General features: G+C 31.1%; 1 protein-coding gene across 1 annotated transcript in view; it reads left to right on the forward strand.

Moving 5' to 3' along the window:
- The window catches only part of MDGA2 (MAM domain containing glycosylphosphatidylinositol anchor 2), a 773979-nt gene extending 767160 nt beyond the window's left edge, over window positions 1–6819 (forward strand). Inside the window, exon 17 of the mRNA XM_036239414.1 lies at window positions 6488–6819. Coding sequence (XP_036095307.1) covers window positions 6488–6501 — 14 coding nt within the window. The 3' untranslated portion in view covers window positions 6502–6819. The remainder of the gene's footprint in view (window positions 1–6487) is intronic.
- The last annotated feature ends 9196 nt before the right edge of the window (window positions 6820–16015 follow it).

The following is a 16015-nucleotide window of genomic DNA, read 5'->3' on the forward strand; positions in this document are numbered from 1 at the left end:
AAGAAATTAAAATTATGTGATTATGCCTTCAATTTAGGTAAAAAACAAGCCACAGTTTTTCTATTAAAAAATTGATACCTACTTTGATATTGTGAATTGAACAATAACTCATTAACCCCTTGCCAACCAAAATTGTTAAATATTTTATTGTGCCAATATTCCAGGAGGGTTTTAAAGTGGTAATTCAGTTACCTATGAGGAGAAAATTTAAATGAGGCAATGAAATACTAGGGTATATGTATGTGATTTCTCTTATTTTAGAGAGGAATAAGCTTTGTATTTTAAGAAGAAGCAAAATCTTTGGCAACATCTTTAACATTCCCATTATTTAATATTGGATGACAAAAGAGTTTATTATAAGTTTAAAAGAGCCCATAAAATTCTAATGGTTAACCATGTAATTCTTTTGGCACCAATTCTTTCTTCATAATCATTACTATGAGAATCTGAAAGCAAATGTACTACCATCACTGGCAATTACAAGTGCCAAATTATTAAGTGCATTAACAATTTTAGGCTTATTAGAGTTTTACTTAATGCACTGGAGTAGCAATTTACTAAATGCACTCAAGTGGTCGAAAGAGCTAATGCACCCCACAAAGGTAAGCACTCAATCACTTAATCTGCATTTGGAACATCTGTATATTTAAGAAGAGCAGAAGTGTAGAAGTTAAAAATTATTATTAAGAAACAAACAAACAAAATGCCCCATAACATAAGCAATTTAGAAACTGTATTTTCTTGAGAAGTCAGATATTTTATTTTTAAATGCTTTTTTTTAGAATGTGACATTTATTAAGTTTGATGTGATGAGTTATAGTCAACAAAGTCAGGCCTTTTTGAATAATTAAGATTCAAAGTAAGAACTATTTAAAAATCTTATCTGCAAATAATAAACACTGGAATATGAAGTTACTCGGAAAAATAAAAAAATACTTGAGTAAAGAGCTAAACACTCAAGTTTATTCAATTAACAAAGAAAAAAATACATTTGACCTTATAAATCTAATGTTAACATATGTAAGGACATGCAGATGTAGGAGTATAAATATAGTAAATGTATTAAATTTTTAAGATTGTTTTGATTCATTTTGTTTGTTTTAATTTTACATTTCAATTCAGGCTTCAAGAGAACACTACAGATAATTGCTCTTGAGTTTGCTTTTCTAACTGAAAATGTTTACTCTAAGAATTATTGATACAGAATCTGCAACTAGCTATCTTTATGCAAATCTGTTTTAAATTTGGTTATAATTGGTAAATATCAATGAATACATTTAATAATCAAGTCTCTCGCATGAATATTCCTGTTACCGTTTTATAAATTCATCATATATTAAGTGAGATACAAAATTATTTTGAAGTCAGTTTTATGATTATGAGATGCTTCATCTCATAGTCTAGGAAACTTTCTTGTGTTTTGTTATGCACCATTGATCATGGGAAATAAAGACTCGAAGAGGATATTTCAGATAGTGATAATATTAAGGACACACATGGGTGGGTAAAAGAGTACCTGAATTTTACATTCCTTAAGAGGAACTTTTATATGGTTGGAGACTAGAATTCTTTCTAGATCTAAGGCTTTGGTCAGTACCTGGGTATGCTGATAGTTCTCCCCATTTATAGTGGCTCAGCTGTTCTCTGCATATCTATTTCCATCTGGATCTATTTGTGTCTCTTTCTGTTACTTATTCACACAACTATTTACTGAGCGTCAACTACGTGCCAGGATCTGTTCTTGGCACTTGGAAACATAAGTATAAAAGTATAAGCACATTAGTAAACCCAACAGATAAATATTCAGAATTCCCGAAATGTCTGTTGTAGTTATGGGAAGACTGGGAATAAACAATAAATAAAATATTTAAAAGTAACTTATATTAGAAGATATTATTATAATAGTATATTAGAAGGTAATGCATGTCATGGAAAAAGATATGTATTAATATTATACATTTGAGTAAACCAATAAGAAAGCCCAGTGCTCCTTCCTTTGACACTGACAGAGAGCTTAAGTCACATGATCCCTTCATAAGGGTATATTTACCTTGCCTCCACTTTCTAACCTTAATAAAAGTCAAGACTAGCTACCCCTCCTTGCTAGCTCAAGACATTTTCAGACATGTTTGAGAGCTTCCCTTGCTTAATTCAAAAGCCTCATTATATTAGTAATCAATCTCTCCATTGCCTTTTGGTGTCTGTGCTGTGTCAATAACTTTGACATCCTAACAATTTTGCATGGAGGTCCATCTCTCCCTAAAGGAGTGAATATAACACTCCTGATCAACCAGGAACACCTCTCACATTTATGATTCACTTTCCTTTTCATTTCAGGCAAATTAGGCATTTTCAGTCCTTGTGAATATCTGATATTCTTCCAGACCACTAAACATAATCAGGACATTAGTTTGATCATGTTTAACTGAACTATATCATAGTAGGAGCTATCTTTTCCTCTTTGAACCATCTCAGATTGTATTTGGTAGTGTTATCAAATCAATTTCTTTGAAGAAGACTACAGAATGTGCTAAACAATTAAAAACTTGCAATATAAACTGCTCCCAAATATATCCCCTTTTTAAACAGCTGTTAACATTTCAATGTCTTGCTTCCAAAGGAATATTAATATCACCAGACATTTGTAAAATCATTTTCTTTTGTCCATTTCCTTCTCTATCCCCCAAAATAGCCAACACAAACAGGAATTTCTCAGATGCCTAATTAGAACCTAAGTTTTGTTTTGTTTTGCTTTCTTTTCCCCAGTGTTTGAAGAAAGAGATACTTTCATGAAAACTGATATTATCCCTTCAACATGTCCCAATCTTAAATTATCCCACACATTTTAACATTCCAGATTTCCAAGGAGAGAACAAAATACATAAGATTATTTCAATTCAGCATTCACAGCTTTAAAATATCACAATCAAATATGCAACGGTCAATATCACTTACCACACTGACTGAAAAAAAAATTAAATCAATATGTAAATGCAAATTATTTTATTACTAATAGTATTTTATTAGTAGTAGTACAGAGTATACTAATTATTAATTATCTGAAAATTGGGGAAAGAAGCTGAAGTATCTATTCTTCCAAAAGACTCAAACTAGTAAAGATAAGCTAAATTAAGCAAGCTAGGGTCATATGTATTTTTAAATACTACAATAGAATAACTTGGGAAGTTTGACTATTCCATTTATATGATACTTAACAGATATTTGACAAATCGAGTAAGCTCTGTTTCAGGAAACATTGGCTGTTTTCATTGCCTCTCAAGACCGAGAGTTCAATTTTTAAAGAAAACCACGTTATTCAAACTTTTCCTCATTTATGGCATAAATATCATAGTGATATAATAAAAACTTCTTTTCTAGTAATTATCATGTATGAAAAACCACTGTAACCATATATTTTTTTCTGCCCTATGGCAAAATAAAATATATATATGTTTGGCTTTTGTCTCTGGCATACAGCTCTTAAAACCCTTGGAATCTTTTGAGTAGTTAGTGCTTTTGCTATTCTGATGAGGTGACTTGGCTAAGGGACTCTTATTAAACTTGGAAATTCCTCAACCTTATAAAAGATTATATATATATATAATATATATATAATCTCCATTATATATATATACAAAATCCTCTACAGTTAACATTATATATTATAATGAAAGTCTTTTTCACTAAATCAATGAACAAGGAAAGGCTATTTAATCTCATCACTCTTGTTTAACTGTACTGGAGAGCCCAGAGCCTGTGCAATAAGGCAAGAAAAAACAATAAAAGTCATATGCTTGGAAAGGAAAATATAAAACAATTTCTGTTCACAGACAACATGATTGCCTACATAGAGAAACCCAAAGAATCTACAAAAATAGTTTTTATAAATATTAAATGAGCTTCATGAGGTCAGTGTAAACAAAGTTGATATATAAAAATCAATTATATTTCTAGATAATAGTAATGAAAATGTGGAAATTGAAATTTCAAAACAATACTATTGACAATAGCACCAAAACACGAAATATTTAGCTATAAATCTCACAAAAGATGTACACATCTGTATGTTGAAAATTACAGAACATTGATTCAAATAAATGAAGAGATTTATAAGTTCTGGAACTGGAAGACAATATATTTTGAGATTTTAAAAAATATCTAAATTGAGCTACAGCTTTATGAGTTCACTTCACAATCCCAGTAGAATTTCTTCTGTAAAAATTGACAAGTCAATTCTATAATTTGTAACCAAGAAAAGAATTCATCCATCCGGGTACTTTAGACAACCAATTACACTGACACCAGGGTGCAGCAAAAGTGGCATTTATTGTATAGCACTACACAATGGAGAACCTACAGATTGCAGCTGCAAAAACCCAAACTCCCTGATGGTTTATAAACGAGAAATTTTATAGAGCAAACATCATAAATCGTCATGAGTAAGGGGTTTGGAGTCGTAGGTGAAACTGATTGGCAAGAGTGAGGTAAGGGCAGTAAATCATAATTTCAGGTTTTGGTGACAACTTTGGACTCTCTTAGTCTGGTGTCATACACCCAAGGGCCAATGGGTTGTTCAGCGTTAGGGCTCAGGAGCTAAAACACAATCTAGGGCATGATGGCATCTTTAGCTTAAGAAAACTCATACTTGTGACTGTTAGGGCCTGACCATCATGTTTTGCTGCCTCTGGGAGTTAATAAGTGTAAAGGAAAGAGCCGAGGCTTCCTGGGCATGATGTGAAGAAACTGAATTACTTTCTGGGGCTATAATGCTAAATCGAAATCATTCATTAAATCTGGACCCTTGGTTTCAAATTTACATGAAAAAATACAAGAGATTTATAATGCTTAATACAACTTTGAAAGATGAGAGCAAAGTTAGAAGATACACAGTATTTGATATCAAGATAGTATTAATCAAGAGAGTATAGTATGGTGAAAGCATGGGTACATAGATCGATGTAACAGAATGGAGTATCCAGATATACTCCCACACATACAAAGTTAATTGATTTTTGACAAAAATGCCAAGGTAATTTAATAGAGAAAAGATGAATCTTCATCATATGGTATTGATGTCTGGTCATATTTATAATTCTGTCACATGCAAAATACATCTATTTCCTTCCAAGTCTGCTAAAAGTCTGAGCTCATTATATAATCAGCTAAAAAAAAAGAAATCCATACTCTTACTCTCTATATCAGGTTAGGTAGATAGACTTCTTCCTCAATTTAGTTATTTAGATACAGCTACAGAAGAATAACCTGATATAAAGAGACACACTGCTCACCCACACTTAACATACTATTGTAGGACAGGTATAGGATAACTACTCAAAACATTATTATTCACAATGAGGAAAATGAGTCACATAATTGCTGATCCATAACAATTTTGAAATTCATCCAAACAAGTGTTACATGTTCCTTGCTGCCCATAAGCTTCTTAAAAACCATATCATTTGATTGAAAGGATACATGAGATGACCCATTAAATTCTTCGATGAGCCTTTTGGGAAACCAAAGTTCTCTTTTCATTTTCTGTCTTTATGCCTTTAACTTTAAGTTCACAATGTTTCATGAGTATGATTTTCTTGAAACTTTATGTGAATAATGCTGAGGTTCACTTTATTCTTAAAAGCCAAATCTGCAACTCTTTATCTAAGACTTCTACCTAAGACTTCTAATATTGACAGTGAGGACAATGCATATAAGCTTCTTGGAAACCCTATCTTTTAATTGAGAGGATACATGAAATGACACATTAAGTTCTTTAGTGGGCCTTCTTTCTGAGATACCATCATTAATATTTCTAAGGCCCTAAAAAGGGAGCTTAGCATTCATATCTTTTGTTTCATATTTAGATAATAATTTCCTTACAATGCTCTGTATTTCATCTTTTCTTAAAAGCTATTGCAAAATTTTAACATTGTTTATCTTCTGGAAAGTCTGAGAATCTTCAGTATCATAAAACTCTTCATCATTAGTATTTAACAGTCTCTCCACTGTTTATCTCTTTCCTCCCACATTTTGCTCTAAGCAATAAGATAGCACACAGCCTGCAAGATATCACTCAGGTTACATCTTCCAGTTAGACCGGGAATTTCCTTAGCTAGATCATTTTATTAGATATATTTTCCATTTTATACATATCTTAGGAAACAGTTGCTTACTCTTTCCCATTCATTACAAGTATCCACTTTTCTATAATTTTTAATAAGATTTTCTCACTTTTACTTAAGCCCTCACCCGTAGCCTCTTCAAAAGCCATAATGCTGCTATGGAAAATAATCATGACTATGATGGTTTTTAAACATGTCCACAAATTTTTTGACTTTCCCACAAGTCTAATTACTTTTCCATTGAATGTGGGCTGACTCAGTTACTTGCTTAATAATGCATAGCAGTTGAGGATGCATGGCTTTTTAGGCCAGATTTTAAAGATCAATTTATTTTCTGCTCAGCTCTCTTTCTGAATTACTGTCCTTAGAATCTCGTCACTAGTGTGGAGAAGCGCAGATGACATGGAGAAATTTCCTGCAGGTATTCCAGTGGCAACCTCTGCTAAAGTCACACCTGTTAGCCAGCATATGAATGAAGATGACTTGAAGAAGGCTCCAGCCTTGGCCACCATTGGACTGCAACTTTATGAGAGGGCACAAGCTAAAAATACTTACCTGTCCTGTCATGCCCTAGAACCGTAGAATGCATACAATTAAAGAGAATAAAGCCAGACTATAGATGGATTTAGAAACAAGAGTTGGAAAGAGAGCCCTGAATATGTATTCTAATCTAAAGTTCTGATCACTAATGTCTTTCTCTTAATTTTCTTATGTGCACCAATACTATTTCCTTAAGATTTTTTCATCAAATATAGCTCAGGTTAAGTCTTTGCGCTTGCAAACAATCCTCATTTTTTCCCATGATCCTCTTCTAACTTTAATCTTCTGTTTTAATAACACATATATTAAAAATAATGACAGAGTAGGAGACAGAATAAATGACAATTTATAATGATGATATAAATTAATATTGTTACGGAAGAAAAAGACAATATTAGAGGCTTAGATAGATTTTACAAATAACAAAAAAACACAAAACTTATACCTATTCTCCATTTTTTTCTCCTGACTTTCCAGTCAGAAGGCAAGTTAGGGGAAGTGCTGAGTCCTGAAAGAATAAAGTATTTAAGATTGCTTTTCCTGAAATTAAAAAAAAAAATGTAATAATTTTAGACATATCAGGGCAAAATCCTAAAATAAATATAACTTACTTTTTCTCCCCAAAGATTAGCAAACACAGATTCAAGTATAATAATGTTATGAAAGTAATAATAAAAAAGAGGAATAATGAAGAAAACACAACACAGAAAGAAATGGTGCCAAGGCTTTAAGAGTCTCACGGAAGTACTGTAGTAAGCCAGAGATCTCAAATGGGCACATTCTGCAGGATTTACACTCTAGAAGCAGAAAGACTGAGAAGGAGCATCCCAAATCTGAGAGAATGCTAGAGGTTTAATTAATAAAGTGAATTGCTATACATTGCAGATCCTTCTGTGGATTATTGGATTGAACGATGATGGGCATCTTTCATTGTTTTTAATTAAGCTATTTTATATTTTCAAGGATATAACAACTTAGGTTGTAGAAAATTGATAACGATGTAAATATTTCTTACATATAATAATGTAAACATATGTCCAACTTGGAAATTATATATATAAATATATACACATATTTTATATATTATACATATAATATCACATAAAATTTTTATTTGAACCCGTACTGGTTTTTTTTTTTCATTTAAAATTTAGAAAACAAAAATCTTTGACATGCAGTAATTATATTTTTTTACAGTCATGCTTTTATCTTTTTGAAAATTATACTTTATCAATTCATATACATAAGGGAGAACATTCTTCTTAAAGGCCATAACTCCAAACAAAGGCCATGGTAAATCTTACTAAAGAAAGCCAAAATATTAAAAAAAAAAAAATAGTTGCTCTGCTTAGTAAAGTTTGCAGTTGACAATAAGGATTGGTGACTGCAGAGGAATGCTGTGTTGGCTGATTGCTGATCTGTCAAGTCTTAAAGTGTGAATTCTCCATTATATATTTGTAGCAAAATCAAACCAGAACAGAAAGCCATACAAGATGGAGTACAGTGATGTGGTTAAATACCTTCTTCTTAACTGTTTCTGATATCAGTTCTCACAGTCTAACTCACCTGTTGTCATGGAAAGCAAAGACTACAGTTTGAACAACTCAGTTTTAAAAATTTCAACATAAAAAAATACAAAAGGATAAATAATTAAGTACTTAATCCTTTTGTATTCATTATAACAAGTTTGGGAATCCAGAGGTTTGTCTTTTATCATTTGTGAAGATTTTATGCAAAAGATGAAGCTTAATTGAGTCTATAAAACTTGGATAGACAAAGGACAAGAGGAGGCATTTTATGGAAGAAAAACCTAAGCAGGGGCACAACGAAGGATGAAGTTGGCCTGGAAGAGCAGAGGCTGGAGCCAAAAGCCTGAGTATACTTATCAGACTTGTGGGGATGGAGAAAATCCCCAAAGGTAGAAAATGAAGAGTTGCATCAGTAAAGCAATGGGCAGTATCTTGTGTGTGGGTTCCACACAAGGAAGGAAAGGAAATATTGGGGAAAGCTGCCCCCCCGGGCTGATGGCTAGAAGAATTAAGAGACATCCCAAGTGGTTTCCTCTAGGGAACAGAGCAGAGATTTTATTTGTGTGTGTGAAAAATCTCTGGAGACAGATAAAAGCAGAAAAACAAATTGAGCTGGTACATAGTAGGAGGGAATGGGAACCAGTTTGCTAGGAAAACAGCAACCATAGAATGATCTGAGAACACGGTTATTTTTTAATATTATTTGAAATATAGAATACACTTTCGAGAATAGGAATAATATCTGGTCAACAAACTTAGAGTTTTGAATCTTAACACATTATTAAAACAAATGGTAATGCCTGTGAATATATCTTCAAATTAAATTAAGTCATTTATTTAAAAATATTTTAGAGATGACTGCAAAGGTAGCATGCTACTTTTTAATTGAATTATGTTATTAATGTTGATATAATTTTTTAATGAATTTTTTTATTTTTAAGAAATGTTTACATATGACTCTCATTTAAAAAATCAACATAATATAGTTTATCTTCTTATGTTTTAGATATGTATATGTATATATAGAGCAGTATAATGGATTTGTCTAAAAACAAAGGGTCTAAGAAACAGGAAAAAGAGCAAACATTTCTTAATTTAATATCTGAGTGAGAAAACACCGATTTCAAATTTTTATTTGATGTCCAAATATTATATTTGCATCAATGAACACAAGCCAGGGCTTCCAGTAGCTGCTAGCTAAGTCCCGTGCTTGTGATTGCTCTCTAGTTCTCATTAAAATATCGAGGAAAGTGTAAGAAATGTGACATGATAAACAGATAAACAAACTGTGAAGGCCTTTTCTCAAATAAAGACACCTGTTATGATGTAATGCAACAAATATGCACTGAAAGCACTTGAAGAGCCATGCCACTTGTTCTACTCATTTGTTCTCCGCATGAACTAATTCTTCCATTAAGTGAGGTGATGAAAAGCATCATCAATATCTGATCAAAATGGACACTTATTTTGAATAATAATGTGACTTGCATAAATGAATGGTTAAAAATACAAGAATGGTTCAAGATTTAAAAATAAAGGTCTTCCATTGACTAACAGAATTTATTTAAAATATCTATCCTCAGTTTCATCAACTGAAAAGTGGGTATAATGTTACAGAGTTATGTGGACATCGTAATAGAATAATGCATATAGATTACTCAGCACTAATACTCAATGTTTCACTACATCTAATTTCCAATGATAAGCAAGATAATTGCAAGCTAACATTAGCAAAGTGAAAAAAAAAAAATCAAGTTATGGACCCTGATGAAAATACCTAAAATATTTTTTTAAAAATAAAAGAATGCAAAAAAATCTCAGCCATTAACTAGAACTACCACAGGAAATTCATGAATATTTACAAAAAACTACTTTTGCCTATTTATATGCAAATAAAGAAAAAACACCAATCATGAGTTTAAAAAAGAATATGTCAAACTTTGCTGCAAAACAATTAAAATAATCAGTAGAATAAATAAAAGAACTGAATAAAATTTGCATAAAATTTGATTTATAAAAAAATGTAGATTTTCAGAATATTGAAGGCATTAGCAAAGGGATAAAAAGTCAGCTAGAATACGACATACTAAAAGCATGCAAGACAAAACATGGAGATATATTTGGTGAACAATAGAAGTGCTTTAAAGAATGCTAAGTCAGGGAATAACTGGTGTCTATCTATAGAGGCTAAGGAACTGAGACTGTAATAGGAAGGGCTAATTGTCTTAGGCAAAATTAATTCTGGGAAAACAATACTGAGACATCATCCAGATAAAATTCAGTTCACTTTACCAAATATTTATTTAGCACTCACTACATGGAAAATATTGTCAGTCTTTCCTCTGCTCAAGACATCAGAAATGAGAAGAGTTTCAAATGAGTCTTTCATATTCCAGTTGCACATGCACTTAGGGGTGCTTTATTCCCCAAGTTATAAGAAATTTTATTGTAAAAGGGCTCCATATACATTTATAGCAATTCTAAGACTTTCATGCTCTTCCACAAGTCACTTTCTTACAGAAGCAGGCATCATGAAAAGAAACGAGTCACGCCTGCACATTAGCAACTTTATGAGTCCCAAAGAATATGAGGTTCTGGAACTGAAAAAGTTGCTAACATGTTGATGTAACATAAAAATAGAAAGCTAAAATCGGAGATAACAACATTTATTTAGTATTAAAAATAATTGCAATTCTAGGAGCACAGATTCAGACAGAAACCCAGAAAGTGTCCCAAATACAGGTTGAATTTAAGGGATTTTTTTTACAAGAATGGAAATAATTACATGAACAGAAGAAAAACATTTCTATTGGTACTAATAGCTGAGTTACTCTTTTGATACACATGGTTGGATACTGACTCTAACTTCAGAAAGAGAATCCACAATCATCAGTTCTTGTGGTCCAGATATTTGCTTTCCTGTTAGCTTTATGAATTATTGTTTGAAAGACAATGTTGGTTTAGCCTAGTCCAAAGGCTATTTTGCCAAGTTTAGAAATCCCAAAGATTCAAGGAATCTGGAATGGCTGCTCTGGCTCCATTTTAAAATGGCTTCACTTGTGTCATTTTTCACATAGGAAATAATATCCAACACATATAAAGAACTCACACAACTTAATAACAACAACAAAAAAAAACCAATCTGAGTTACAAATGAACAGAAAAAACAAATGAACATTTTCCAAAGAGGACATCAAAATGGCCAACAGGCACATGAAAAGATGCTCAACATCACTAATCATCAGGGAAATGCAATCAAAACCACAATGAGACATCATCCCACACCTGTTAGAAACAAGAGACAGCAGGTGCTGATAAGGATGTGGTGAAAAGGAAACTTTATACATTGTTGGTTGGTCCCACCGCTATGGAAAACAATATGGAAGTTCCTCAAAAAATTAAAAATAGATCTACCATATGATCCAGCAATTCCACCTCTCGGTATATATCCAAGGAAAATGAAAACAGGATTTCAACGAGATGATTCCTCTCTCATGTTTATCACAGCATTATTCACAATAGCCAAGATATAAAAACCACCCAAATGTCCATCAATGGATGAAAGGATAAAACCTGTATGCAATGGAATATTATTCAATTATAAAAAAGAGGTCATCTTATCATTTGCAACAACATTGATGGACCTTGAGTAGATTATGCTAAGGAAGATAAATCAGACTTGGGCAAGTACTGTGTGGAATCTAAAAAAGTCAAACCTATGAAAAACAGAGTAAAATGGTAGTTACCAAGAGGTAGAGGTGGGGAAAAGATTGATGATGTTTAAGGGTACAAACTTGTAACAAGTAATAAACAAACTATAGAGAACTAATGCACAGTATAATATATATAGACAATAGTATTATAATATAATTATGGCAATTATATTACAATATATAAATGTATCAAAGTAGTACCCTATACATTTTGTAATTATACAATGTTACATGTCAAATGTATTCAATAAAAAACAAATGAAATATATTTTTTAAATTCATTTTTTCAAATTCATCCAGAGTAAAAGATAGAATTATTTAAATAAAAATGCTGTGTATTATAAAAACCGTTTCTTACAAAATAGTCAAGTAAAAATCAAAATATTTTATAATATTGACTAAAAAACATCTCTAGCACCATGTCCTGTTATGAATGGCTTTGTTTCTATAAATGAGTTTCTATTAAAAACTCTGCAGGTTGAGTACTTGCTCTTATTGTCCTCATAATTTTGTTGGTTAGTAAATTAAAAATCAGAATCAATATTAAAAATATAATCTATGTTTTATGTATACTTTATCTGTGGCACTCTAGGAACAAGTTTTAATAATATTTGCATTATTTGGCTTCATAATGAGATGTATAAATATAAGACATTTATTTCAAAATAATTCTAAAGTTTAAAAGGAAACTCAACAATTCCTATATTAAAATTCAAAATATGAAATAGAAAAAGAACAACTTAAAATTAATCATAAAGTAGCATAATACACCACACAGCTACATAAAAACTGTAGATACTTGATAGTAATATAAAACATTTACTATGCACTTACTATAAGAAATATTGAAATCACATATTTATTTATTTCTCATTATTTCTATGATATACGGTCTGTTAACAACTATCTACAAACTTGAGGGTACATAAAGACTATTTAAAACTTTTCATTTTAAACTCATTTTAGACTTACAGAGAGAGTTGCAAAAGTAGTACAGAGATTTCCCTTGTATTCCTCACTATGCACCTTCTAATGTTAACATCTTGCAAAATCATAGTACGATATCAAGAAGGAGTACCTGAAAGTAAAAGAAAAAAAGAAGTCCCCCAATGTTTTTTTGGCCTGGTATTCTATTTTATTTATTTTATTTTATTTTATTATTTTATTTTATTTTATTTATGTTTCAAGTATACAATACATTGGTTAGACATTTATATAGTTTATAAAACGATCCCCCTAACTGCTCTTTCTCTCTTCCAGCTCTCCACCTAGACATTATATTAGCACTAACTGTATTCCCTATGCCATGCTCCCTATCTCTGTGACCGTCTATCAACTACTAATTTGTACTTTTTTAACCCCTCACCCCATTCTCCCAGCCCCTAATACTCTTTCCCTCTGGCCATCCTCAGATTGTCCTCTATATTTGTGAATCGTTTTTGATTAGTTTAGAACAAAACATTTCACCACATTTTTTCTGAGAAAAAATAGCATTCCTGTTGAAATCCTTAAATACTTTCTGAAAAATGTTCATAGAATCAGGACATGTTCTATGATGTTAGTTATCCATTCATCCTGTTCAACATCCTGAAGATGTTGAACAATTTTTTTCTTGTATCTAATCTAACAATGATTGTATAGCTAGCCTTTTTTCCCTGTGACATATCCCTACCAATAGTAGATCTTTGAAGAATCCTTGTAGGGGCCTTAACCCTTGAACATAAGATGCCAAAAAAGAAAAAAAAAAAAAAAGATACATACTGATACCTAAATGTGTGAAGTTTTTCTTAATGAGAGGAGGGAATTAGTTTATCAAGTCCTCAGATTACATATATACTATTCTCTGTATCTATATAACTATGATGTAGGGGCAAAAAAAAAAAAAAAAAAAAAAAAAGAAGAAGGAATACCTGTATACTTCTTTCTTGGCAAATTGTCTCTAGGTGTAAAAACCTCTGAGGTGCCCAAATGACTGGGTGACAAAATCTTTTTTCCAATGTGATAGTTTCTCAACCTTTGCTTTTAGCAATATTGGAGAATCAATATTATTGGCTAGTCAACCACTAATGATAATTTAATAAGTAAAATCTATTAATATTATAAATATAATAATAAGTTAATATTATATTGATATTAATATATAATACATCATTATGTGATATTTGACATTTAACTCTAAAGGAGGGAAAAAAACAGAGACATTTCTATAAAACATTTGTTTTTTAACGTGCGAGTTTTCTCAGTTCTTACATATATAAAAACAGAAATAGAATTGATGAGTGTTATCTCATTTGCTCAATTATGATTTTAAAACATAAAATCAAGACTCTCAAATATCAAATGAACATGCATCAAAGATTTTTTAAAATTCATTACTTAATGAGGGACTCAGCAACACTGTCCATGTGAGAATTTGACTTAAGATTTCTATTCTTTACCAAGTAATATTCTTTATCATTGCTATGTAAAGGAATTGTATGTATTACAATTAGTTTTCTATATCTCTACTTTGGACTCTACAGAGCTGTAAAATGACCTAGTGAATAGAAAGCTATAGAAATCCATATACCACTACAGAATCAGAAAATCCCTGGATTTGCTGAAACTACACCTGGTAATCTCTTTGCTCATTCTCAAATCTTGAGAAAAATTTCATGATGCATACTCGTAATAAGTAATAATGAAGAATAGAGAAGTATTTCGGAAAAAGTAGCACAGCCTCATTCATTTTATTAAAAGATGCATTTCAACTATCATTTTACTTTTTATGCTTAATAATTTTTTGAACAATTAAATATGCTTATGTTGTTTAGATAACTGCAATGTTAAGATAACCCAGAAAAACATTTGCAGCCTCTAGAATCTAGAGTGATAAGAAATATTTTTTTTCCAAAATGTATGGCAGAGAAATGTAATAAAATAATCAGTTATAGATATTCAGGCATAAAATTATATTAATTTAAATAAAATGTTATGGGGAAGTGAAACTGAAATGTGAGTTCAAGTATGAAAAGGAAATGGTAATAAAATTCCATATACATTTAAAAGTGCTTTTTCATGACTTTTTAAAAATAATGGATATAAAATTGCTCTCATATTGGGACTTCATTGAATACACTTAAAAGTGATGTAACAGTTTGATTTTAAATGTTGAATATTAACAATATGCTGTGTTCCAATAAATTTTATTTACAGCAGTTCCTAGGATTCTAGTTTGCAGATTCCTAATTTAAGCCAAAATGTTTTGTTTGGGGCTGGATCCTTATGTAGTAATAGAGCAATGAAATATCCATTTACATGAAGGAAAAATAGCTTTTCCAGAAATGCTTCTCCATAGATTTTCACTTTTGTCCAGAAAAGTCTCATGGTGAAGGTTAACTGCAAAGAGGTTACTATTTAGTTATCTAACCTTTACAGCAAAAGACAGCAAGGGAGAAAGTAGTTGGAATCAAGTATCAACTGAAATCAACCTTTCTTGCATAACAGTGTCCTAGTTGTTAGTGAGTTTTGCCCTTTATTGTGGGGAATTTTGAAGGAAGAGTAAGTTAATCTATCACACGTTTCCTCTAACAAACACCATTTGGTCCTGAGAATGACTACATTTCTCTTGTGAGTATTAAAAATAAAGCATCAATTTAATTGAATTTCAAATGCAAAACTAATTCTTTAAAAAATGATTATAAGATATTGTTTATTTAATCATCTTCAAAAGTATATTCCAGGTCTGCGATCACATATCTCAATTATCTGTGAAGAAATTATTTAAAAAACAGACATATTAACAAAAAAAAAAAACACAAGAAAAGCTGACACTCCTTTATTCTAATTAATATAGAAAGCTAAACATCATTTAATTTACTCTTTGCAGTTGTAGAGATGACAATGTCAGTTTACATTATTATCTGAAGAATCACTCATTAATTAATAAAACTAGAAATAAGTAATGTTAATGAAGGCCAAATTCATATTTGCTATTGAATATTAATTGCCCTTGAAATAACATTTCAATCTTCTCCAAAGTTAGCTAACCAGTTCTTCAATGCCCTTGAAGATCACAAATTCAGTTGCTCTATACTAAGAAAGAAGAAGCATATATTTATTTAAAAATAATTTA

The sequence above is a fragment of the Rousettus aegyptiacus genome, unplaced genomic scaffold (genome assembly GCF_014176215.1).
Source record: "Rousettus aegyptiacus isolate mRouAeg1 unplaced genomic scaffold, mRouAeg1.p scaffold_m13_p_3, whole genome shotgun sequence".
In the NCBI taxonomy this organism is placed as follows: domain Eukaryota; kingdom Metazoa; phylum Chordata; class Mammalia; order Chiroptera; family Pteropodidae; genus Rousettus; species Rousettus aegyptiacus.